General features: G+C 40.8%; 1 protein-coding gene across 8 annotated transcripts; it reads left to right on the forward strand.

Moving 5' to 3' along the window:
• The first annotated feature begins 223 nt into the window (after positions 1-223).
• nfyc (nuclear transcription factor Y, gamma) lies at positions 224-26,577 on the forward strand. 8 transcript variants are annotated; one of them, XM_008421923.2, is made up of 11 exons: positions 224-331; positions 13,083-13,192; positions 13,283-13,354; positions 15,766-15,879; positions 17,667-17,762; positions 20,173-20,349; positions 23,035-23,103; positions 23,444-23,602; positions 23,787-23,891; positions 24,422-24,481; positions 25,203-26,577. In XM_008421923.2, the coding sequence occupies exons 2-11, from the start codon at positions 13,094-13,096 to the stop codon at positions 25,320-25,322; spliced, it is 1,071 nt and encodes a 356-aa protein (XP_008420145.1). In that variant the 5' UTR covers positions 224-331; positions 13,083-13,093; the 3' UTR covers positions 25,323-26,577. The 8 variants fall into 8 exon arrangements, with proteins under 8 accessions (XP_008420145.1, XP_017163104.1, XP_017163103.1 ...); XM_017307615.1 differs by having other exon boundaries at positions 25,206-26,577; XM_017307614.1 differs by having other exon boundaries at positions 13,286-13,354.
• Positions 26,578-27,803: the final 1,226 nt, after the last annotated feature.

Below are 27,803 nucleotides of genomic sequence, written 5' to 3' on the forward strand. Positions count from 1 at the left end.
TGTTTTATCATCGCAATAGTTATTTTGTGAGTACTCTTATAAAAAACAAAAGTTATTTTATATCTCGATGAATATTCTTTTTCTTATAAAACCACCTTGGAAGACATAAGAATTCAAAAGATAGTTTTAATTTTTGTAGGCGTTACAGGTGATGTGAATGATGTGAACAACCCGTCTTGAACTCCGCCGGTCTTTTTGTACGTAGCTCCTACGTCATCGCGTAAATGTCTTTCCGGTTCGAGTCAGCAGCCATCTTGTTTCCCTTTGCTAGCTAAATAAAATAAATAATACGCTGAGCCGGACTTCACTTCGAACGAACCCGTAAAAGAAAGTGAGTAAGAACCTGAAATATATGTACGTGTGTAGTGCTATCACGAAAGCTGTCTGTGATGTACGAAAGTGGGGGCAATTACTTCGCTTAATTTCATTTGCTGTTCTTGACCAATAGACGATTGTTTTGGAAGATGAACACAGGCGCCATTTCCCTCCCCGCTCTCTGAGGCGCTTATTGGTGGCCCGCTCAAAGGATCACGGGCGGTCATGAAACTGGTGTTCTGTGTGCGCCATTTTGGTTCTCACAACAGGGATTAGTGAACGCAGTGGCCAGCTCAAGGAGAGCTCGAATGGCGTCAGTTGCAGAACGAACTTAGCCTTAAAAACCTTGATTGGTGGAATCTAGTCCGAGGTTTGATTGGTCTGAAGGACAGATCCAAACGTTGTCTTTATTGGTTAGGCTGTTTCTTCCAAGCTTTGCAAACTTTCATATGGTCGCAGGACTCGTTCGTAATTAGTGACTATAATCGCACAGTCGGCGAATAGATATTTGTGCTGTACAACCAACCAGTGAACATCTCCAGCAAGCTAACGTAAACTTCAGTAATAGATTGTACAATATCACCGAAACTGACCACCCGAGGTTAACCACTAGCGGAAAACGTACCCTGTAGTGGTTGGCGTTTAGCGTTTAAGTTGGCCAAGTTAAACACCGCACTTTGATTTGATATTTGTGGAATCAAACTGCGAGCGTAAAGAACACCGTGCTTACTGCTCCTGTGTGCTGATTGTTTTCAGTGTCATTGATGCTAAAAATGTACACAGCATTGAGATAGTGTATCAAATTAAAGCATATTCAATATGCTTATACAATAGGCCTTGTTTTCTTCTTTTGGCCATCTTAAGTAGCATTTATTTTTAAAACTTATTTCTTAATTGATAACAAAAAAAAATGTGCACATTTCAAGCTAATGTGCCAAGTCAACAACCTTGATTTTGCTTTTACCTCTCATAATACATTGTTGCAGTTGGAGGAACAATGCAATCTTTTGCCTCATAGTGTAAACTAGGATACAGTATTACATGAACAAAGCATTGATACAGTAAATATTTCTAAAGCCCAACAGCTAACATATCCAACCTTCAGGATATAACAAAGTTGAAGTACTAATACAAAAAACTGAAATCAGATTGTCAAAAAATTGTGTTGTGTGTGTGATATTTTCTGGTTATTTTTCACTGAACAAATTAGTTTACTTTTTTTTTTGCTGCTCTTTTATGTAGCAGTTTTATGCTGAATTTTGTGGATTTGATGAAAGTGAGGCCTGTTTCGGGATTGCTGTGAATGTTCCCCATAGATCTAAAGAACTTGAGTTTCTATAGTTTCCATTGACATTGTTCAGAAAACCTTCTTCAGTCCTGCAGACTTTCCCACAAACTTATCTTACCTAGGAGCTGGTTTCCTATTTCTATTGTGCTTGTGAAGTAGTTCATACCCTTTGCACAACAAATGTCAGCATATTTACTTGGGATTTCATGTACTAGACTCTAGAGAAAGACAGACTACTACATTGTTGAGCTTGGAGTGTAAAAAATGGAAGGGAAATAAAATATATTTTAATTCCTTTTTTTCTTCAAATAACTATTGTGAACGGTGGCACCCCCCATATTCATCCCCCCACCGCCTCCGAATCAAGTAAAACTACCTTTTGTTGCTATTACAGCTGCAAGTTTTGCGGGGTGTGTCGACATACCTGTCTGCAGCCTCTAGCGCGTTTTCTTTCAGGTTTTCTTTGTATTTAGTTTCGTGCATCCTCACATCATCTCTGATTACCTTCTCTGTCCCTCTCGAGGAAAAGCATTCCCACTTTCCCCATAGCATTGACAGGCCACCACTGTGTTCCATAATAAAGATGGGGTATTCAGGGCGTTAGTAAAATTTTGGTCTGATTTGACCAGAGCGCCTTCTAGCAGGTGCTAGCTGTGTCAAAGTGCCAAGGTCATTTTTTATGCTTTTCTTTCAAAAATGGCTTTCTTCTTGCCACTTGTCCATAAAATCCAGATTTGTGGACTGTATGATAAATAGTTGCTGTTGTGTTATCCCACAATATTTGAATGTACTAACTTCCTCTATTGCTCACACTGGGAGTATTCCTTTAGTAGAGGAGATACTAGTGATCACAGTAGTAGGGACAGTGTTTAATAGCAAAGAGTCATTTGAAAACATTATCCTAATTTTCAGCAATTTTATCACATTTAAATAGTTTTACTCTAATTTTTTTACCATAAAAAGCATTTGAGCGTGTACTAAGTTTAAACTGCACATTGTGAGAATATATTTTCTCATTTGGAGACTTCTGAAAACAATTTGTGGCACTGAATTTTGTGTAAAGGTGCTACAATAAAAGGCCACATACAAATGCATTCCAACTTTAACGCTTTTCATTCGCAGAAAAAGTTTTGAATACCGTGACTCGTTTTTCTTTCACATAACATCTATGTGCTACTTTGTATTGGTCCGTCACATAAAATCATAAAAAATATTTTTGAAGGTTGTGGTTGTAACGTGACAAAATGATTACGTGTGCAAGCCACTGCACATTTAATCCAAACACTCACTTTACATTTAAAATGACAGGATGTATATCTCTTGATGCGAATAACCTTTGAGCAAATCAGCCTGCTAACCATTTGATTCTGCAGGTGGTTCTGTGTTTGTACGTTTGTGGTGAACGCATGGCTTGCCTCGGCACCCTGAGGGTTCTGCGTGTTTATGAAACCCAACGTCTGGCTGGCACATGTTTATCTCTAAACAGAGTCAGCGAAAGCAAACATGGCCATGCTACGGGCAGAACAGGTCATGGGAAGGTTTCGTTGGTACGGTGACCTTGTTAGGTGTCATTACTGAGGCCTTTTGGGTAGCCCAGGCGCTCGGCTCAGCTGAAAAGCGCTGTAGCATGTCGTCCACGGTTGGGAGAGATTGATCTTTATGCAGCTCCGATGCAATCATTAACCTGATGCCTGCAGTACCTGTTCCAGTCCCCGTGTTCCCTGCAAAAATAGAAAAGGGAACATTTAGCTTTGTGTCTCTTGAGTTTCTATCTTGTTCCCTCTCCCTCCCTCCTCTTGTTCTACCCCTCCCATCCCATAACAGCTCTCCTCTCTGTCCTTCTCCATCCTTCCGGTTCCCCTCCCCCCCAGGCTGTTCATTGATGGGACAGGTTAGCTTTCTTTTTTCTCTATCCTCACCTTTCTGTGCTTCACATTTCTGTTTAGATTTGCAATCACACGTAGCTGCTTCCTAAAACTTTAATCTCTCTTTTTTTCTCTCTCTCTCTTATTGCACATGACTTATCTCATTGGTGGTTTCAAAATTCATTATTAGTTGTGCACATGAGCAGGAATACTCTGCTTTGGTACATCAAAGTTAAGTCCTCTCCATAGAAAGTTTACACATCAAAGGAGTGATTGTTTAGCAAAAAGGGCATTGTGTGTGACATTGCTAATGTGGCTTTTCTGATGACGTTTTAATTGTGGAAGTTGCCGTGGGCAAAGGTTTTTGGGGTCAAAACAATAATGTCTTTGTTTACAGGGTTTCACCCATATCTTTTGAGTCTTGTTTAACCACAAATAGAACGAGAATCATATTCTGCTTTATCCCCTCCATCTCCCACAACTGCTGTCTAGTCAGCTGATTTATCTCCAGGACTTTTTGTGCAAAGCCCCTTAAATGATCGGTTTTAGAGAAAATCTTTTCCGTTGATAAAATTACTGTATGGGTCTTCATCCACGTAGACAAATATTCTTTTATATATTATCATCAGTGCATGTCATTACCACAAATAGGCTGGTTTTAGGGTAAACGATTGCAGTATGTACCTGTGCCTCTGAGCAAGGATAAATGAGAAGGCAAGGACAAAATGTGCATTTGTGTGGATGTGCATGTGAGCCTGTGTACACGCATGAGATGGGGAGGCTGGTTTAGTATGCTTTTGTACTTTAAATCATGTGGATGCAACATGCGGCATCAGTTCTGGCATTTCTCTCGGCCAATGAGGGGCGAGCTCGGCCGCCTGCATCACCGACGTGCCGACCTATAACGTCGGACCGGAGGCGGGGCCGACGGAGACATTTAGTTTGACATTGTAAATAAGCAGAAAGCAGTTGTCAGAGAGCAGCCTGTGAAGCCTTTCTCATCCGACCAGCAGCTGGAGGGACGGAGACCGCCAGGGAAAAGACGATGCCAAGGCAAGCGGCCACGACACACACCCTCGCACACTCCCCGAGGAGTTTCCCGCAACTTTATTTGCTGTTTTCCACCGTCGCTCAGCTGCACTCTCTCTTCCTCTTTTCTTTTCCCTGACCCCTATCCTGCAGCTCAAGGTAACTTAGAGCAGGAAGTTGGCTGTCAGTGAAAGGGGGTTGGGCAGAGAAAAGCAGTGGAGCGGGGAGGGGGGACGTGTCACAGCTGATGGGTGCATGCACCGACCAATGGCGTGTGAGCACCCGGCTCTCCCATTGGTCGGTTTCACCAGAGTGAGGTGGGAGCAGCGTTGGGGGCGGGGCTTGAGTGTCATGTAGCATGCTAGATTGATTACGCTTGAATGTTAAAGGGGAAGGAGGCTGGAGATTTTTGCCTGTGTGTCAGAAGTGCCGCTCTACTGTTTGCGTGCCGCCGCGGCGCTTTTCTGTTTTCTTTTCGTCCTTTTTCTGGACCGAACCGGTGGGGTCAGCTCAAAGACAAACTCACGGGTCACTGACCAAACTGAGGGAGAAAGGTTAAAAAGAACAAAGACAGAGGAAGGTGGGGGGGGGGAGGAGATGGTCAGCAAGTTGAGGAGACTTGGTAAGAAGAGAATTAGAGATGTTTAGAAGGACCTTGGGGACCGCTGAAGGAGACGGAGCAATGTGTAAAAGAAAAGGGGGAGGGGGAGGAGACACAGAGGGGGTTCTTGCTCCTTACTCTGCGTCCGGGTTTAGAGCTTTTCAAAGCTGTCCCGTGGAGCCAGAGTGCCTTTTGTCTGCTGATACGATCAGGGAGCTGCAGGAAGTGGAGGAGCATGAGAGAGTTTTTCTGTCAGCCTCGGCGCTCGGTGCTGCTCCCCTCAAGGAGACTTGAGCTGGGCTATCTGTTTCCATCTCTTCTGCTGCACTCCAACAGGCCAGGCTGTTCACCATGAAGGGCACTGGGGTAAGTCCTAGTCTTACAGGCTAACATTCTCACAGAGAGAGATCTATCAGCTGAAGTTGCTTTAAGTTTTTCAGTAAATTCTTTATCTTAAGTGACTTTAGTCTGTCTCCATCGCTCTGCAGGGAAGAGAGTGAGTCTGTCCTTTACAGCTGTCCTCAGCCCCCCTACCTCCTTCCCTCTCCTGATTTCCTAGATTAGTATTATGGTTCTCAACCATGCCCTTCACCTGTCACTTTGCTGCACCACTGATGGTTTTACTAAATTATCTCAGGTTGGAGTAATTTAAATCATTTTAATAAGTGAAATGTTGTCATCTTTGCACGTCACTAGCTTTGACTTTGGGCCGCTGTGTATACAAACATGCACTCTGTGTCCTGATATTGACTGAACGGAAGAGTTGCTGCTGCCAAAATCGGACTTAGTGTTCAGATGGACTTCTCTGTCTTATTGCCGCTGATATTGAGGGTGCCCCCTAAAGTGCTGCTTTGCTTTCTCACTCTGACCTTCTTGTTAACTTGTTATTGTCAGACTGTGCTGCTGCAAAAAAAGGCATCTCCAAGGAGATTAGGTTTGCTTTAAGTTAGAGTTGAATCCAACTCAAAATTGGAGAATTTCATTATTATTTCCAATTTATGCATCACATTTCCCTCATCTTTTATCTTGATCAGATTTTGTTTTTATTAAACAAAAAAAAAAACGGCATTGGATTATGCTGTTGCTTTTGTTTAATATTTGGGAGAAATTCCGATTTTTCAGAAAATCCTCTGATTCTGATCTGTTGCCAATTGATTGGCAAAAGTCTACTTTAACCGGTCACCTCTCAGTGTTGTCACATTGTGAGAGGTCCCCAGGGGTGGAGGTGCAGCTGGTCACAGTGACCTCAGGACCCCGGGCCTCCCTCCCCGACAGTGCCAGACACACAGATGGGACAGACTGTCAGCTTGTCAGCTTCAGGGGCAAAGCAGGATAATAGTTTGATCTGATCCTTTCTGATGGAGTCTTCGGAGGATGCGTCTTCTCTCACTCGCCTCCGACTCTTTCTTGCCTCCTCTCGTGCTCTCGGATTCAAAGTTCCCCATTGGTGCCTTTGACAAAACGGAATCCTGTTGGGGGTGGGGGGCCGCGAGAGATTGAGAGGCAGACTAAAAATAACTCTTAAGTTGGAGCCCTTGTTGCCAAATCCCAGGGTTGGCTGCTGTCTGAATAATATTTGAATTTTGTTTGTAGCCCTACACTAAACTACAGGCCTACAGAGTGCAGAAAAACCCAAACAAACCTCATTAAAGAAACGTGAAGATGGCCACGGCCGCAGCAACCTTACAGCACTCTTTTGCCCTTGCCTTGTCCATGTGTACACCATCACTAAAGACAGCCTGTGGGTTTGTTGCATACAGGTACATTAAGCCCTGCCTTCTTCAATGCCAAAGACCAGGCCTAGCGATTGGATGAAGGTCACTGGAATGTGAGACGGACTCCTGCGGTATCTCTGTCTGCAAGCGAGCGGTAGACATGTGGAGAAAGATGAGAAGAAGAAGTGAAATTCACAGAGAAACGCCAAACGCAGCTAATGCGTGCGGTATGCTATGTTTTCATTAAGCTTCTTAGAAAGTGGAAAGCCTGAACCGCTGGGGTCACTAAGCTACTGCAGCGAAAGTTGGAAAAACCTGTCCTTTTTTCCACCCCCACCCCCCTTCTCCATTTCATCTCCCTTTTCTCCCTCCTCCCTCTCTGGTTTCTCTCGCTCCTCTGGTGAATGACCTTGGGAGATCACTGACTAGCACTTCCTGGAGTTCGCATGAAGCAGAACCAAGGGCAAAGTTTGCAGGGCCGTTCGGTCAGCTAGTTTGATCAGAAGAGGTCGAATGGATCAGGTTGATGGACATTGAACGTGTTTATCATTAATACCCTAACTCTTCTTTTTTTTTTGTGTGTAATCAACAAACATTTGTACCAGTATACGAGTCGTTAATCTGTAATTCCTGGCTGGAAACTTATTGTTTTTATTTTTTCTGACCAGGTAGATTATTTACCATGCAGGTTGTACCTATGCCAGTTTTCTTTTGTGTGCTGTTTGTGGTGGTGGTTGTGGAGAGGAAGGGGGGGGGACAGAGGGAGCATAAGTGGAAGTGCTTTGATGGTTCATAGTTTGCATGCTCAACCCTCCTTTATTCAGGGCTATTCTTCAAAATAAATGTCAGCTTGACACTCGATATTTACACTGTGCTTCATTCATCAGAGTAAAGCTGTCTTATAAAACATTAGCTTGTTTCTCAGCTAAACTGCAAGATAAAACGGTTGTATTTGTTTCTGCTTAGCAAGTTAGCTAGTTAAAGCTTCATCTTTTAATAAACCTGCTTCGTCTTCATCGGTTTGTTAGGATTTAACCTCTTGCTCAAGACGTGCCAGCGGAGTTGTAATCCCACAGGAGGCGGCATCACATTAGAGAGAAAATGTCTTTCAAGTGATTTAATCATTTACAGTAAAATGGGCAGCGCTCTGTTATTGTGGTGGCTTTATATTTACTCTTTGATTACTTGTGTTTGATCACCTTCTTTCCAAGAAGAGAAACCGTCCAGAGCTTCAGTAAGTTTTCCTTTGAGAGAATCTAAACGTATCAGAGATGCACCAATCAGTTGGAGAACGGGGATTTTCCTTGACGAGCCAGACTGGTCAAAAACTAAAAAGTACCAAAATAATTTGGTCTATTCATGCATCATCCAAACTATTTTGAATGTAATAATTTATTACAACTTGGCGATTGGTAGTAGTTTAGATATGTTTTGCTGCATAAATGTGAATTGTTTTGTAATTGCTTTATTTTCAAACCTCTGTCATAGAACACAGAACAATTTTTAAAAATTGTATGGAGTTTAGTTTTTGGGAAAATCAAAATTAGAATGGACAAGTCCAAGAAAATGGAAAGCCGATGCTACATATTATACTTTTAAAAAAGAAGGCCTCTGCTTTTCAGTGTCTGGGGTTTTATGGTGTTAAAATGATCAGCTATTTATCACGTTCTGACATAATTCTACCTTTAGAGCTTCAAAACCACAGACTATTGATTTTACATTTTCACTGTATGTTAAGCAAAGACTAAGTCTATATGGAAGCTGTGACTCTTTAAGTTGGCCTCCTACTTGTTTGTCATCATGCCGCAAGAAGTTAAATGCAGAAATTTCTACGTCACAGAAAATACACAATTTATATGCTTCAAAATGATGAAATGTAGCAGAACTTCATATTTTCTCTGCCCAACCAACGGTGTTGTGAGGTTTATTCGACTGGGCTTAAAGTTTCATTTAAAACATGGAGATGTCAGGTTTGAAGTGAGTCGACAACTTTCCCTTGAGCGGCCTCTTAAAGGGAAGTTCCAGGAAGCGAGAGTAAAAAGAGAAATGGGGTAGAGGAGGGATGCAGGTACTGGGGCTGGAAGACCAACGTTAGCGCTGATTCAGCTGCTGCAAGCAGAGCAGCATTGACTTTCTTTGAGAGGATGGAGGAGGGCGATCAGGTGAAAGAAAATAAGACGGAGGAAGCGAGGAACACTTAGCCGCGGGTCGAGGCGCGCCAGAAAAGAAATGGGAGTAGAGATCTGGAAGACACAAGGGAGGAAGATCAAGTTGCTGCGTCGGACAAAGTTTGCAACGGGACAAACGTTTTGCACTCAAAAACTCAGACCCGGAGCTCTGCTTTTCAGGGAACCAAACACAGTCATTTTTTCTCTCTTTGTGACCTGCAGAAGGACAACAGCACTGCAGGAAAGAGTTCAGCATTTTCTGTCCTAATATAGCATACAGTAGCAGCCTAGAACAAAGCAGTGCGGATGAGTGTGTCTGTACCGTCCCGGTGCAGTGGAATAATGGCAGCGCGTCTGGAGGGAGAAGTTTAAAATAAGTTAAATGTACTGAAAGATTTTTCTACGGGCGATTTTCTGTGGCAATATAAGGGGATGAGTGACTGTGATTAATAAGCTTTGTCATTTCTGTAATACAAGCTTCCATCCAAGTAATACTGGAGTCATCAATCAATCGACAGAAGATTGCTTTATAGACTCTGTGATTGGCAGATCAGATACTAAAAAAATTAAAGTTTTTCTCCTGATTCTATATGGATTATACTTTTAATCTTTATAGATTAAACTTGTAATTGCGATCCTATGGCTAAATATTGCAACGATGATATCAGTTACCAGTAACGTACGTTTTTGTTCCTGTACTTCATCATCCTCAGCATTTTGAAAATGCTCATGGGGAAAAACACACAGGGGGCAGGAATTGAACCCGAGACAGCTGTGTCAAGAACTGTCACCTCCATATATGGTGCGCCTGCAACACCACTGAACCACAAAACCCTTATACGCATTTTCACTTTAATGAGTTTAGAGTTCTTAAGAAATGGAACCACTGCCTCAGATATTCGAGAAACCGGAAATCTGTATGTGCAAGGAAAATTTAGATTGGTTCACCTCTACTTTGGAAAAAAAAAAAAAAAACTCTTAAATTTAAAGTGCTAATTGCTGGAAAGAAAATATTTTCTCTTCCTGTAGCTGTTTGCATCAACCTCCGACCTATTTGTATCTACTGATGTATGACACACTGGCTCCCACGTGAAATTTCCATTGATGCAAAACATTTGAAAATCATGTTAATAATCGTTTACTGCAGGAAGATGCACTAGCTAGAAAAGCTAAATGCTAAGAGGGCATGTTGATACTTTACTCCGCTCCTCTTTCTCTCACGTTTTAGCCTGCCTCTCGTCACACTCTTCTCTTCTCGCATGTTTACTTGACTTCGCCCTCCTGCCGCTGTGGTTAGTGTGTGGTTGTTTATTTACATTGAAGGTTATAGAGTTAGAAAAAGGTCGGGGGAGGGCGCTTCTTGGTGCTTTTTAGTTCATTTTTCTACTCTTGAAGTTTTTAAAAGAGAACTTTAGAGGATCTGCAGATTAAAGAGGACAGAAAAGCCAACTGGGAAGACGTGCGTTTAGTGGTGCGGCGTTATCATGGTTGGCAGCCTGATGGCCATCTTTAAGGTTAAACAAATAGCCTAATTATTGTTCCTTATCAGGCTACCAGCTGGAGAAAGCCACACAAGCTGACAGACTGTACATGTGCAGAAACTCGTTTACCAACGTAATCACCACATCGAGTACTGCTACCGGCGGCACAAAGAACCTTTGGAGGTCAGTCCGTTCACCTGTTGTGAGCATGATCGCAAAATAAAACTACAATTCCCATTAGTCACCCTTGTCCCGTGGAATGCTGGGATTGTTCTGGAGACTGCGGGTCTTCAATCAACCTTGAAATGCAACTGGACACTAGAGCGTCAGCGAGGGAAGGGGAGACACTGTCAAGGTCAATCACTAGCCTGGCTTGCATAGCTTCAAGCGGCCCGATTGATTTATATAAACCCTCCGCCCCCCTCACCCGCCGTTCTGTCGTATTGATTTAGGCTACTGTCTGTTGAAAAACTGAATGACAGAGCAGGATGCAGCAATGCTTCTTCTGTATTATTCAGTAACCTGTACGACTGCCAGAGAGACTCATCTCTCCTGTCAGAAATCAACCAGCTCAAGGGCCCACGTTTTCAATCAGTGACATATTAGTGTAAAATATTTACAGCTGCTCTTAGGTAAGCATGAAGAAAGAAGCTGATGCAGAACTCGGGTCACTGAGTGTTTGAAAGGGTGGATTTTGTATCGTATCCTGTTTGCTGGACTAGGAATAGAGTCACTCATGTTTGTTGGCCAGCAATAAAAATGTAGCGAGCCTATGTTAGGCCAAATGTAGTAAGTGCATTGAGACTGTTGTGCTTTTTAAGAGATTTTTGCAATGTCTTAAAAAGTTTTCTCAATCTAATCACCACATTTCGCCTGAATTTCAGACTCGAATACATCCAAATTTGCAGTTTGTATCACATTTCATAAAGTGCCATTTCAGATTTGTACGTTTCTTCATTTCTTTCTCCATATTTTTTGTTAATAGAATGAATTATTTTCTGCGGAATCCGGTGTTCTGTATGATAAGTCAAGTACTTGCTACATAATCCTCTACTTGTTCATGAGAAAGTTTACATTTGACAGGTTTTGACTTGAAAATAGCAGCTTCGGGGGTAAAACCCGCTATCAGTCTTGCTGCATGAGGACGTTGATGTTGCTTAACCAGGGTGTAAAAGTACACGACTTCTTCTGAAAAACATCAGCTGAAGTTATAATTAACTATTAATTTACCTTGTATAGCCATTGAATTTATGTATTTTCTGTAATTTATGTCTCAAATTCAACATATTAAATTTAACTTTGCTGATGCTTCCAGAAATTGAGCTGGCCTCTGAAGCAGTTGGAGGCAGCAGACGGCGCTCTTGTTTCTTTTTGCAAGAAGTGAGAATAAAAAACGTCTTCAAGCGCCAAAAGGCTCTTGTGTTTAAGACTTGTTGATCTTTGATGGTTTAAATATGTCTGCTTTACCTTACCTCCATCTGCATACATCTATCTGTCAAATAACCCAAAATAAATACAAATTTAAAATGGTAATGCTATTAAAAATGCCTCGTAGTAAATATCACGATCTCTCTGCTTTGGTAGATTGCTGATATGCTGTAATCCTTCACGATCTAATATCGTTGTATGCCCCACGCCTAGCGCAGGCTTCCCTTTGTTGCGTCACATCCCCCTGTCTTTCCCAATTTGTCCCGCTTTCTGTCTCATTTGACCCACAACGCATGCTTGCGCAGCATTTCATCTGTGGCCCTGTCTGTCTCTCACCTCCCTGAGTTAAAGCTGCTGCTGGCACTTTGTCTTTAATGCTGGATTAATACTGAACTTGACAAGACGCCTTTTCTCCCCTGTAGACTCTAAAGCACCTCTAAATGCCTCCATAATCGTCTTTTCATTTCCATGATTTCTCCCCCTGAGCCGAGTCTTTTCATAAAGTTAAAGAGAAAAGGGAGAGTGTCTCTGATCAACGCGCACTAAGCTCTACAAGCTCAGACAGGCAGGCCAGTATTCCCAAACCAGATTCCTGGCATGCCATAGTAACCTGCTGGATCCTCTTTCAAACTGGCCTTTTCAAGAGTTTCTTTCTGCGGGAGGCTGAATCATGAATTTCTCCTCTCTGGATTTGTTTGAATTGCTCCTTTTTGTCACGAAGAGGTTTTTCTATCCCCCCAAACGCTCTTACATCAGAGGTTTAGCGTCATCCCTGCTGCTGAGGTCACAAGCTGCATTTAATTGCACATGAAATGTTCGTGTTTGTTGAGGAGCTTCACTTGAGTGGCGAAGTTGAAAGAGCCATTGACAGTCCGGAAGCGCAGCTGCTCTGCTTGTGTTTTTGTTGTTGTTTGTTTTGCTTTTCTTTATCATTTATCATGTCACCATCTTAAAACCACAAGAATAGGAGCCTGTTGCGGCTCTCTTTTGATTTCAATATGTTGTAATTACAGGTTGTGATAAGATATGATGTGTTGACAAAGTCTGAGAGCTCTTGGCAGCTCAAGCCTGGTTTGGACTGGCATGTCTTCTGTCCTTCGTCTGTCGTCACCATTTGTTTTTCTTGTATTGTTAGCGTTTCTTTCCCTCAATGTTGATTTGCTCAAATCAGTCTCATCTTCCCTCTACGCAGCCGATTAGAAGATGTCGGGAGATGCGTTTGGAGCTGGACCCTGCGATGCCCAGCAGACCCTGCAGTCCTTTTGGCCTCGAGTCATGGAGGAGATCAGGAACTTGACCATAGTACGCTGAAGCTGCTTACAGACTTGCACATCTTATGTTGTCGACTGTTTTTGCAATGTGTAATAACCAAGTGATTTGGTTTTTCTCCAGAAGGATTTCCGTGTGCAGGAGCTTCCCCTGGCTCGAATCAAGAAAATCATGAAGCTGGATGAGGATGTCAAGGTAACAGGAGAAGCTAAGTGATGAGCTGTTTGGAGGAAATAACTATAATTTGCAGGAGTTTGTTACAGTTACTGGACTTTGAAGGGATTTAGTGAAACTATAATATATGTTGTGTAAATGCTATTATAACCCTTTTGAAAACATAGCATTAAGTACCTAAGTAAAGTTTATTTATGTAGCACTTTTCAAAGATGGAGACAAACAGCTATGCAACAACACAAAGAATAAGACAAAATTGAACGTTTTTATTTGTTTTTCTAGACGCACACAATAAATAATAAAAATAAACGATAAAAACAACAGTCTGTCCAATATAATATATTATAATATATAGTCCGTTAATCTAGGCCACCAATTCATTAAATGTGAAATATCTTGTGTATTTTTATTTATATGATCTGCCAAATCATTCAGCTTCGACACTTTTTGCCATTAGGACAGATTCCTCATAATCTTAAAAAGCCTCCAAGAGTATATGGGATTGTATCAGATTGATTGCACTTTTAACAAATTGTTTTGAATGAGATAAAATGTGATACTAAATCATCTTTAGGGTTAACCAATCCATTCAAAACTATTGAACAACTGGACCAAACAACCCTCGGGTCTCTATGGGTGTGTAGGTTACCAGAGAAGAACAAATATTAAAGGACAGTTTCTCTGCTTGGATTGCTACCACAGATAGAAACATTAATATGACTTGGTAGATTTCCATCTGATGGCTTCGTCACATCGTAATCTCCCATAACCAAGACACTACAGATGCACCAGTTATTGTTGTCCAAAACCTTCTGCATTTTATTATGCAAAGAAGGAATCCTCATAAATTCAAGAAAGCTATAAACAACCCTGACCATCCCCTACATGAGACTGTCTTGAGAAAAAAAGAGTATCTTCAGTCAGAGGCTTCCTCAGATTTGCTGTAATACAGACTGCTACAAGAGATCATTCCTGCCAACAGCCATCACCATCTTCAATAACTCTTTGAAGAATCTGAATTAATGAGCTGCAACATCATTTAATTTCCCTTTGGGATTAATAATTAAATGGAATTTTAATCAATCTGCCAGAAAAAAAAGTGTTCTTTTTAGTAGAAAATTACATTTTCTTCTTCTGTTAATCAAATCCATAAAACTTCCACAAGCTTGACAAACCACAAAGGCACCGGAAAAGCTTGATCATTAAACCCTTTGCTGCCTCTTCTCCTGTATAAGTCGCCATGGGTGTTTGTTTTTTTCCCCAGTTGTGACCAACAGGTGTTAAAGGTTTTGAACTGACCTGCTGTGCTGCAGCGCTCTCGCTATGTATTCCTCTAAAAACAACAGTCTGTCCATTATAATCCTTTAAAATCACAATCATTAAAGGGCTGCATGAGTCCAATATCTGAAAAGACAATATATTCCAAGTGCAAAACAATAACTCTCTTCATACCAGTGATATTTTTAGCTAGCTAAATTAACCTTAATCGACCACACCTCATGGAGACTTCAGAGGCTGAAGCTCACAGAGAATGGTGAAGACGTTAAGAAGGTAAAGAGACAGAAAGGTGCGTAATCATGTTCAGTACCCTCATTGCAATTTTCAGCAATGCTATGGCTAGTATTTATTTTCCTAATACGGTGCAGCCCTACTGACGACTCATCCATTGACAGCTGGAGGTAGACACAGCCTCCCATGACCCTGCAAGGATTAAGCGGATATAGAGGATGGATGGATGAATTAAAGTCTCTAGAAACAAAGCAGTATAAAAAGGACAAACTTCATTAAGTGGCTAGAAAAGTTTCCACAGTCCTCTAATCTCAATGCCGTTGCCTCGTTCCTCGGATCTGCTTAGGTCATCTCTAACTTTATTGGCTATGGCAGACATATCGAATCTGCTGACATCTTCAGTTGTATTCAGTCATGACTCATGAAAGTGAGATAGTTTTGCTCCCGTAACATAAAGTTTGGTCTCCTTGTAGAAAGCTTAGAAAACATGCGTGTGCTTTCAATGTGCCGTGTCAAGAGTGGCGTCCTATCCTCTTAGTGAAGCAGGAGCTTAAAGCAGTAAAGAGATCAGCAGATCACTAACATATCTGGGAGAGACCCTTCTGTCTGCTCTGACACAGCAGCTTTTATTGCATTTATGCAGTGCGTGTGATTAATATAGCACATGATCTACATTAAGGCTATATGTGAATGTCCATTAGTTTGATTTTACTGACTTACTCAAATGAAATTCATGCTTTTAATAAGAAGCAATCTGCTAGAAAATATCTCTCGGCTCTAATGAGAGTACATAGATGTCCTTTTTTAGTATATCGTAGTAGCGTTCCAGCTCTGTGCATTTGGTGTTTCCTCCTTAACTCTGGGTTATTCATGTTACTGTGTACAGGCATGTTTAATCAGGTGTGACGCTGTCCTCTCTACAGATGATCAGCGCCGAAGCTCCGGTCCTGTTTGCCAAAGCCGCTCAGATCTTTATCACGGAGCTCACCCTGAGAGCGTGGATCCACACCGAGGACAACAAGAGGCGCACACTACAGGTCAGACGCACATTGAGTGGCGTGACATCTGCTTTCCTGTTTTCACTTCCTCTTCCTCTTGATAACCAGAGCTTTGAAAGTTTTAGTCCCAGGAACAAATTTAACCCTTTGACTCCTTCTTAATTAACGTTTTTACCTTTTTTAAAAAAATTTTTATAAATGATTATTGTTTGAAGATATTTTCTGTTTGTTGCCTTCTGTTCACTTGGTTCCTTTATGTCACTATTGAAAGCTCCTTAATGATCTCCGCTTAAAGATTATCTCTGTTAAGTTCTTTCATCCTCCATTGGTGTGGAAGTGGTAACTCGTTTCTGATCTGCTTTATGAAAACTTTAGAACATGAATGAATACATGTTTTAATTAATTTCCCTTTCCCTTATATCGGAACATATTAAAAGAATAAACATGCCTTTTTATAAAAAAGTGACATCTAAGTGCACCGTCTAAAGACTAGAGACTCAGAAGCTGATTCCCTTCCACTGGTCCATTGCATAAAGCCCAATAAAACACGTTTAAAGTTGTGGTTGTTATCAAAACCTTTTGATCTTTTTCAAGTGGGTTAATGTCTTTGTTTTTATAAATCTGCAGAGTTTACATTTAATTAAACCCCCAAACAACAAAAAACGTAATCTACTGTGTCAATAGGCCTATATGACCATTTTTACTGGAAAATAAATTATTGTGATAAATTATAATATTCCTTCTTTTGAGACCATTTTCAAGTAATATATTGATAACGGCACAATAATACAAGTTCGCCTTCTCAAAGACTATTAAACGTTAATTTTGTAAAGAACATTTAACATTGGAATTGGAATATATTTTAAATATCCAAAATAAAACGGAACAACCAAAACCGTGAAGAAAATGGATTAAGAAGTCTCTGTAAACAAAGTTGCCCTTCAAAGAAATATTAATCATCAGAATGGGAATTGTCGAACTCGTTTCAATTTATCATGCGATTAATTGCCCTGCTGCGACAGACTTGCATGTCAATACAATTTTACTATGAATATGAGGCGTTAGCTGGGTCGTACTCGTGAATCCGTTATCGTACTTTGACTTAACTGAGGGAAAAGGAGCAACGTCCTCCATTTACTCACGCATATGCAGATTCCTGGTGTGCGGAGAGGCCACGCCAACTGGGTCACCATAACAACACTCATCAATAGAGCAAGTGTAGATGTGACCTGATGTTACCAGATATTAATCAAGGTACTATAAATAGCCTGCATTACAAGGAAGGCCACAATGGGGAGGGGGGTCCTGACAGCCAATATCCTGTGGAAAATTCCACAGAGATAACACACCGCTGTGGATGTAGGAAAGGGTATAGAAGCCGAGCATGTGCCCGGGAGGAAAATGTCATTCCTGTTCTTTCCCACTTATCTCGGACACATTTCTGGCAGGGCTGTTATAGTGACTGGCTGACCTTTATTCACCAAAAGTCGAACGTTCATCTCACTGATCTAGGCTAGCAGTAGTTATACATTTGTTCTCATATGCCACAGTTGCAACCAACACTTACAAATTGAAGCTTTAACAAGTTTTTTTTTTTTTTTAAGTTTTGTTAATTATTAATATATAAATAAAATAATTCGTATTTAAACTCGTATTCACACTCCTACCTCAGTTTTTAAAGCAAATGACTGTTTCACTGCTGCTGAAAACTGCATTGTTATTTTGGGAGTGATGCACTCAGACCATGAGGCATGTTTATATATAGGAGACGCATACATAGATTTAGGATAATTACGCTCGACCTTCTGCGTTTCTTGTTTTTGCAGAGGAACGACATTGCTATGGCGATAACAAAGTTTGACCAGTTTGACTTCCTGATTGACATCGTGCCCCGGGATGACCTGAAGCCCCCTAAACGGCAGGTAGGAACACAGACCCTGCTGTCACCTAGACCCAGGCAAAACCGAGAGGTTTTTAACTAAACATTACACGTTTAGGTGTCACACAGTAGTGTGCACTTTTTAGGATTTTTTTATTTATCTATAAATGAGGGATTTACCTCGCACTGCTAAAGAAAAACATGCACTTTTTAGAAACGAATGTAGAAGGATTTTAAAAATGTCAACTTATATTTTAGACTTTCCAAAAAAAAAAAAAAACACAACAAGTTACTTTTTATGTTGTGGATCATTTTGCACCAATTCCTAATGCAGTCAATTAATTTTCTTTTCCCTTATATCGGAACATATTAAAAGAATAAACATGCCTTTTTTTAAATAAAAAAATGACATCTAATTACACAGTTTAAAGACTAGAGATTCAGCAGCTGATTTCCAATCTGCCAATACAGATTTTAACAGTTTCTGCTTTGTCTTTAAGAACTATAGTATTTGAAGATATAACTACATTTGAAAACATTTTGCCATAAGTTGTCAATATTTCTACGCTCAGGAGAGATCACACTGTGTAATAGAGCTGTAGTTTATGTTAGGTAGGCGCCTCCTGGCCAAATGTTACGTCGCAGACTGAACTTATTGCACTTAGAAAATATTTGTCAGCAATTTCTGAATTCTGACCGGTTCTTTACAGTATTGATATCACAATATATTATGAAGACGTGCTGCCGAATATTTCCAAATTCAACATCCACATACTGACAGTTTCATGTTCCCTTGTAGCCTGAACGAACCGCAAACATTTCTCAACATGGCATATGAAATATGTAATTTCTTCATAAGTGTTACAGCTTTTTTGCTTTCTTCGACTTAATTTTAAAACCAGAAGTAGACCACACGATTTTTCCACTGGGATTCTGGACAACAAGCTTTGAAGAGCTTTAAGTGCTACTCCAAAAATGTTCATTTCCATTCTGAAAAAAGATTAGTTAACAGATAAATATCCCTGGAGCATGATTAATTTAGAGCTTGAGAAAGAAGCTGTGAGTCTTCTTTGCTCTGAAGCAACTTCCTCACTGAAGAGTGTTGTTTTCACCTGGTTTCTCTTAACCTTTGTGCGTTCACCACTGTAGAGTGAAAGATCCGATGTTGATTTTTACACCAGCTAGTCGCCTGTGAGGCCCAGTAAATCTGAAATTCAGATTTTAACCACCATTTGTTAGTGTGTCCAAACTGAGCACATAACACTGTAATAATCAGAGTGAACAGTAGTAACAGTATAGATAGCAGTGCAAGAGATTATCAACTTCATAAACGGGCAGAAAAGCGTGGAAATGTGGTGCGCATGTCATTTCCTTCCTGCTATTTTTATTTAGCTGACTGAAGCTATGACGGCAACACAACAAGATCTCAATTGTGTCAAATGTGTTTGCCTATTCAATCAAGCATAAACCGGCTCCACCTGCTGCTTACACATTCAGGTTTTCACATTTAAATGAGCCAGTTGCTGGAGCGGTCATCTCTGTCGGCACCGCGGCGCTGTAAACATCCTTGACTGGAAGCTGGACTTTTGACAGCGAGGGCTTTCAGTCGGATGTTTGCAGCTTCTTACTGCCACAAACGGCCAGCGCCAACTCCAGAAATAAAACTAATTCATGCTCCTGAGTGGTTTGCTGTTGACTATTTGCGAAACAGTCTGCTTGCTCGTAGGATCATTTCAGTGTCTGTAACAGGATCTAAAGACATATATATATATATATATATATATATGTAATGCGGGAGCAGGCAAATGATGTCTGTGTGTCAGGCTAGTGCGCCAGATGGAAAAGTGAGATATTTAAATTTGTTGTCGATGGACTGTCTCCAGGCTTGTAAACATCCTACACTCTCAGCTGTGTTGTCATGGAGCTGGGAGAGGGGTGTTTACACTTCTGGGGGTGGAGGATCATCGTCCTGACGCAGCCTTGCTCATTACTCACTTATGAAACAGGGCGGCACGGGTCACTTTTTATTAATTATTAAAAACTAATAACGGCTTCAACCAGCATGCGGGCGAGGCGCTAATCTGCTGAACAAACTGAATGCAAACAAACTCTGATGTTACCGGGAGAGGGTGGATGACTCCTGACATTATTCAGTAGTTATGTTAATCATCCTACAAATAAAATAATAAAGTGGATTATATTCATCAAGTAAAGTCTCCAAACTACCAAAGTATTACCACCCAGTGTGATGCCTGCAGATTACGTTACTCTTCCCCAGCCACATCCCATCAGTTATTTATCAGCCCTGCTCCACTCTAGCATTACACTTGCAAAAATAATTCATGGAGATGTAGTGGACTGATTCAATACGTGTGTGTGTGTGTGTGTGTGTGTGTGTGTGTGTGTGTGTGTGCGTGTGTGTGTGCGCGTCTCTGTGTGTGTGACACTTGCAGGAGGAGATGCGTCAGTCTGTAGCTCCTGCAGAGCCGGTGCAGTACTACTTCACCTTGGCCCAGCAGCCCGGAGCCGTGCAGGTGCAAGGCACGCAGCAGGGTCAGCAGGCCGGAGCGCAGACCGCCACCACCATCCAGCCCGGACAGATCATAATCACACAGCCGCAGCAAGGACAGGTACAGTCAAGGCCACGACTGAAGAGCTTTGTGCATCACACACACACATTGATCCATGTATAAGAAAACCATCCAACAGTGTGTCAGTGAATTACGTGTCTGAAACTATGTACAGTTCTGTACACTGCTGTTCATACGGTAAACTTTTCTGTCACGTTAAGACTTTGGTGTAATTTCTTGGTATTAAACTACAGCATGATGGTAAAAGAGGCAGAGGAATTATTTTTGCAAATAAAAATCTGAGAAGTGTGGTGTGTTTCATCTTCAGTCCTCTTGAGTCGGTACTTTCTAGGACTTCCTTTAATTCACTTTTACGGCTACAAGTTTTATCAGGCATCTCTCCTGGCCTTGCACAACTGGAGATTGAACTGCTGTCCCACTTTTCATTGCTAAACGTCTCAAGGTCAGTCAGATTGCATGCGATTGCAATTTTTTAAGCCTCTCTAAATATTCTCATTTTGATTAGACTTTAACTGGGCCATTCTAACACTAGAATACACTTTGATCTGAACCAGTTTATTGTATCTCTGGCTGTATGTTTATGGCTCTGCTAGAAGGTGAACCTTTGCCTCTAACGGATCTTTCTCCAGAACTGAATTTCATGTAGTGTCGAATATCGTCCCATCAACTCTGTTCGCCTTCCCTGTCTCTGCTGAACACCAGTATCACTAAAGCATGATACTGCCACCACCATGTTTCACAGAAGAAATGGTGTGTCGAGGGTCACTATCACTTGCAGCAAACTCAAAACAAGACTGAGCTTTACTCAGTTCAATTCAGTAATACTTTATTAATTCTATAGGAAATTTAATTCCTCATTATCTGAAACTCTTTCTGCCAACACAACTAATAGTTGTTGCCACTGGGTTTTATTTAAGGGTATCAGGCTAAAAGGGGGGCTGATAAAATGGTGCAGGTGTGAAAGTTCAAATGCTTTGAATAGTCTTACGGGGCACTGTAACTGTCTCAAAATTTAGCTGCTTTTTACTTTATATATTTTGACACTGAACAGCAGAAACGTGTGCGACCTTTCTCTAAAGTCCTCCACAGAAAACCCTCCATCCTTATGCTACCTAAAAGCCTGCACAGTTGGTGAATAATAAACGCGTTCTTGGGTCACATTAGCCAGATGTTTTGCTATTCTATATTTTAACCATGTGCCTCGTGTTAATAAGTTCTTCATACTTGGGTAACATAGAAAATCAACTCGGAGGCTTCAAAAACCGTAACTTGGTTTGTTCCTTTAAACTGAAAACAACACACACTCGGTCTCTCACAGGCCATTGGCAAACATGCACTCCTCCTCTGGCTTATATTGCCCTCGTCACCTGACACACAACAGTTCATCAGTCATCCAGTTGTTTCTCTGTCTAATTATTCATCCCTTACGCTTTTTTCTGCCTGGCACCTCTTTCTCTCCAGTTTGGTGGCTGCGTTTTATGTCGCGTTGCCGCTTCATGCTGCTTCAGCAGACTGCCGTTAGCTGAGCTGTCATACAAGTTTAGGCCTTGTGTGATTCACAGTCCTGCTCCTGCTGCAGTCCCTGGTCACACTTTGATCTCGCTTGACGTAAACTCAGTCGATGGCTGTTTAGCCGGAACTGCATTAGCAGGTGAACTAAGATAGCACAAAGGTCTTTCTTTTAAAAAGGAAAAGGTAATCAGTGAAGCATCAATGAAAGGATTTATTTTTTTTTAGTACCCAATTTCTTTAACTGTTATTCCTTTTGAAAGCAAATATTTTTTAGAGATGCACCATTCAGAATTTTGTTCTCCATTTTTCGTAAAGCTTTTTCCTACTGTTTTTAGGTGCTTGAGATATTTTGAAGGAAATTGATGTAAGAAAGTAAAAAACTGTATTTAAATAGCTTTTCTAGCCACTGTGTGAGAGAGCAATCACAGTAACATGTTTTACGACCTTTAAGACAAAGTAATTACGTTGTTGATATTTGAAACTTTATCATCTTACATTAGCATATGTTGTGTTTAGCACAACTTTGTTTGTTTTATACTCTAGAAAATGTTGACTCTGACCTTTAATTCTGAGATTTCCTAAATGATGCAAACATCTCCAAATCCATCTGGTAAATTTTAAAAAAGCAAAAAAGATAAAACAGCAACTTTGTTGCTCTGGTGGAGGTCTGACTGATATTCTGTATACTGGAGGTGTACCGGTTTCAGAACCTCCTTTTGCCAGGATAGTTCGTTCTCTCGATCAATCACCTTAAAGGCAGCCCTAAAGCAGCAACCAGAGGTGAATTTGTCCAACTATCCACTGTATTTCAACATATTTGGTGTTTTTAGCAAAAAAAAAAAAGAAATAGATTGGACCTAGTATAGGAAGGAACCAGGAGCTTATAAAAATAATAAACTTTAGTCTTTCTCAAACTCCATTGATCTTCTTTTCAAATTTCAAATCATTTGAGCTGCTTTCTTGCTTCCTATGTATTCATCTTTTTGTTTTGGTCATTTGCTTTTTTTGTTTCCAGAAATGTAACCTAAAACACGCCTTAAATGTTGTTTATTTTTTTGTTCGGGGCTATTATTTCCATTCTGAAACTTTAAACTTTCTGTGCATACACGCGCCAACCCATGCTTACGTTTTGTGCGTTGAGTTGCTGCAGTCGCTGCCCCTCTCACTGTGTGTCTTTCTCTCATTTTCTCATTCTGTTCTGTCGGCCATCAGATGTTGCAAGGTGCCACCATGCAGCAGTTACAGCAAGTGCAGGTGCAATCACAAGGCACACCCATCACGGTAAACACACATGCTTTCATATGTGCAATTATCACACTTTTGGAGATCATAATTCTCGAAACACTTCTCGAAACCGCCGCCCACAAACGGCCCCTGCTAGGCCGACTGAGGCCTGTAGGTGTGAGCTGAGCGCATGATGAGCTCAGCCTCTGCGACAGACGCAGAAAGATAGCACTTCAAAACCTCAGATGTGACTTCATTTTCCTTCCTCTTTTGCTTAATTTCTTTTTTTAAATTTTTTTTATTATATTTTTGAATTTTTAGTGGTTCTCTGCGAGCAGTTAATAAACGTGTTTGGTTTTTGTTTCTCTTTCCGTTTGCTCCTCTTTCCCTCCACAAGAGCGCGCCCGTCGCCATGCAGGTGGGTGAGGGCCAGCAGGTGCAGATCGTTCAAGCTGCCCCAGCCCAGGGTCAAGCTCAGACGGCTCAAGCTCAAGGCCAAACCATGCAGGTCATGCAGCAGATCATCACCAACACAGGAGAGATCCAGCAAATCCCGGTATGAAGCTGCACCGACCCGAAAAAGGGACGGCGGGATAATGACGTGTAGTTGGTTTGCATTTCACAGCTGGACGTGAAGCACTCTGCGTTGTCCAGAGCAGGAAAATGGCTGTGTCCTTCCTGTCTGAATGACCTCTGTTCTGAGCCAAAGTCTGTCTCCCTCTTGTGGCTGTTCCCTGCAGGTGCAGCTAAATACAGGCCAACTACAGTACATCCGTCTAGCACAGCCTGTCTCTGGAGCCCAGGTGGTGCAGGGACAGATTCAAACTCTGGCAAACACGCAGCAGGTAACGAGTTCAGTAAAAAATGGCTTCATGGTTACGTGGCACGTCTTATTAATTTGGGGCCTTTACTGATGCATTTCAACCATTCCTGTTTTTTTAACAGATGGTATAATGTTGAAAAAATAACTTTTGTAAATGTTTAACTCATGAAATAGGCGCACAAGTTTGAATTTAGTTGGCTTTCAAATTCAAATAGGGTCAAATGTATGCACATGTATTTGCGTGAATAAAATGTGCATGAGAAGTTGTAGTCTAAACCCAGATATGTAGTTGGTTAGTTTAGCTCTACTTTTTCTGATCAGAAGAAAAAATAGATATCTAGCAAGAAATAAGCACAGAACTTGTACATGGCTGCATTACTGTTTATTGAATATCCATGCTAAAGATTCAATTGCATCAATAAAAGCACGAAATCAATAACCTTCAATGCTGATGATGTGTTTTGTAAACCCATTACTGGAACTGTACACATCAAAGATGTGATTGAAGTGAATCTTACTGCGTATTTATTCATTATTCTGTGACGTTTTCAGATTACGCAGACTGAGGTGCAGCAAGGACAACAGCAATTCAACCAGTTCACTGATGGACAGGTAATAAATCCATTAAATCAACTAAGGTTTCAATGTTTTATCACCTCTCAGCCGAGAGTGGAGGCTAAAACCAGAAGGAAGTTGAGTTTTGTGGATACAGTAGGCACTGGTAGAGGATTTGATTTAATTTTAAGTTGGAGCGTCTAGATGTGCGCAGAAAGTTCTTTCTCTATAACTTAAGCACTTTTTTTTTTTTTACATCAATTTAAACTGAGACGATTACCTTTATTCTTGCTTTGCCCACTCACTGATCATTTTGATTTTGAATTACCAAGAGATAAACACAGCATTTACTAAATGCAAGGTTCTGTAACTGGAATAGGTTAGATATTAAACAGCATTAAAGTTAACTTTATGTAATCACTGGCCACAAATTGTGATTTAAAAAAAACATCTTTATTTGATCTAAAGCAAAAGGGGTGCAGATTTTAACTGAGATTTTAAAGTTCAGATGGTGTAAAATTGTGAAACAGGCTTTTTTTTTTTCACCTTTTATGATTTGTAGAGGTGAGTATTTTTAACTTGCATAGAGTTTTTCTAAAATTAGAGAGTAGTTAAACGCAAAGTTGTTGGAGTTCTTTTTGGTAGAAGATTTTGACCAAAAGCGGGTTTTACAGTTATGGGTACGATGCGATAAAACAGACCAAAAAATGCACAATCATCCAAGATGCGTTGTTCTTCCTGGGCAGCCATTAACCGTCCGCCTCGTTCCCTTTCACAGCAGCTGTATCAGATACAACAGGTGACGATGCCGGCGGGACAGGAACTGACCCAACCCATGTTCATCCAGTCCACCAACCAGACGGCCGACACGCAGGTCACGCAGGTCAGCACCGACTGAGTCCAACCCAGAGCCTTTCTCTGCAACGCTCACCAGCCTGTCTGATGCCGGCAGACGTCATCAACTTTAACCAGAGACGTGCTGATATGATATTTGGAAGAACTGCAGATTTGAAATGAGGGACCGGGGGAAGTTGCAACAAAGCTCACGTTTTCTAATAAATTTAGTTCGTCGGATTGAAAACCAAAGGGACGCTGTTAGACTCCTATCAAAAATGGCATTTTATTCAGACTTTGAGCAGTTCTTTTTGTACTTTTGTCTCTGACATCATATTGAAAAAGAAAAAAGAAAAAAAAAATTAAAACCGAAGGCCTGGTTTATTCTGTATTTTCTGGACTGCAAGAATTGTGTGACGTAAATTTGGTCACTTGTGTCAGCCCACAGCAGACCTTCAGTTTCCAGAAGCTGATTTGATGCACTTAGAGTTTACAAGAGCCATGCTGTCATTGTAAAACAGGGGGGAGGGAGTGAGTGACTGTGACGTATAAGTAGTGTAAACAAAAACACATGCATGTTGGCGAGGTCCCAGTCGGTTTGTTTGCAGGGAAACCAAGCAGCAGCCTCAGTTTCTTTCCATCGTAACATATCTGAATTTTAAAGAAACAGGAACATTTTGCTGCCTTTTCACTTTCACCTGGAAGTTACCTGGGGGGGAAAAAATCTCTATTTGTAATGTATTTTTGGCCAGACATATCCCTTCACTCTGTGTTTTTACAAGTAGTTGGATGAATTGAAGCCATATACCTCAGATAAGGTTTAATTATTTACTCTGTTGGTTTATTTCCCACATTGATGATGAAGCATTGCTTTTTTTTTGTAAGGGATTCAAACTGTGTTGGCTAGTAGTGTGTGTTTTGTGTTTTGAGCATCCACACTCAACTCTTCCAGACTTTCTCCTCATCTGGTCTGTAGAGCAGAGAACTTCCACTCTGCCTTTTTATGCATTTTCACCCAGCCCACTCCTATGGGGAGCTTTTATTTTCCCTCTTTCGTCTTGTGCCCTGCTTGATGTCTCATGTACAGACACATGGAGCAAATGAATCGTTTTCAGTGTTTGCCCTCATAACTTTCCCATTATCGTTTTTTTTTTTTGTTTTTTTTGTACAGTATAAATAATGTTTTTATCCTTGTTGTTTTTGCATGTAGTTTAAATTGCCAGCATGGCATGCAATAGCTCGGTACCGTTTTATTTTTGATGTTAATTTTTGTAAAACAATTCTGTTTGTGAAATAAAAAAAAAAACTATTGAAAAACATCTGAGTATTGATTTTTGTTGTCACTTTTTTTTTAGGTGAGTTTAGCATCTTGCTAGCGTGTGGAGGGGGGGCAATAGACGGCGAGACATTTCAGTACAGCAGAACAGGATTAAAACCAAACCAGGCGACCAGGTCGACTCATTGAATCACCAGATCCTAGACTATACAGGCGCGTCTCTGTAAATAAGAATATTATTGAAATGTTAATTTATTTAAAGAGATGCATCAAGTGTTTTATGGCTGTGGCATAATGTTAAATTGAGTACCTACTAATAGACCAACATAAAAACGAAAAAAGTTCAACAGAACGACTACATCAGGACCCCGTTATGCCGCAATCAATCATGAGGAAGACTTGACAGCATTCCAGCTGTAATTTAAATCCAAAGGTCATTGCAGAGAAAGTTGGCTTTGTCTGAGCACATAATGTAATTGGAAAGTTGAGTGGAAGGCAAAGTTATCAGAAAAAAGTGTTGAAGCCAAAGGGAGAAGTGCAACCTTGAAAGGAATGCAAAGGAAACCCAGGCTCGTCATCTCCAACCCGACCCTGTGAGAAGGATGGTCGTTCGTGAAAAAGGAACAAATATTATGCAAGTATATACTGATGACTGAGCAACAGTCCAGTCTTTTCAACTCCTCTGCTCGGGATAGTTATGTTTTCTGTTTTGGGATTGGAGCAATTTTTGTTTGAAGCTCTGGCTGCAGCTGCGGTCCACATTATGTGAACCTCCACCCAAAAAAAAAATACAAAAAACCCTTAACAGGCTTCCTTTCTCAATCACAAGGTTCGGTTATCCCAGTTGTTCATTTGTTTGTGTTTTCCTTTTCTTTTCTTTTTTTGCACTCAACTTTTCAGCTCTCTCTGAACAGCTAGCTTCTTTAGCAATGACCTCTTGAACTTTTACCTTCTTTTTGGAGCATATCAGTGTCTGCTGGACAAAATGCACAACATAATATATATTTCTTTAAATTGATGTTTCTGTAATATTCAGATTTTCTAAAACTAAATAAATAAATGGGATTTTGGTTATATGTATTCTATAATCAACATAATATCTTCATTGTTGCCACTACGGTAATTTGACATTGCTGGTAAAAACAGATCGCTGGCACTTTTCAAAGTTGTTTCGTTACATTAAACTGTCTGTTGTTTTCCCAAGTGACCATTAGAGGGCAGCACTGATCCAACAACCTACAAATACAGCATGCAAGCTGCACATTTCTT

This window comes from Poecilia reticulata, linkage group LG11, assembly GCF_000633615.1.
Source record: "Poecilia reticulata strain Guanapo linkage group LG11, Guppy_female_1.0+MT, whole genome shotgun sequence".
Lineage (NCBI taxonomy): Eukaryota > Metazoa > Chordata > Actinopteri > Cyprinodontiformes > Poeciliidae > Poecilia > Poecilia reticulata.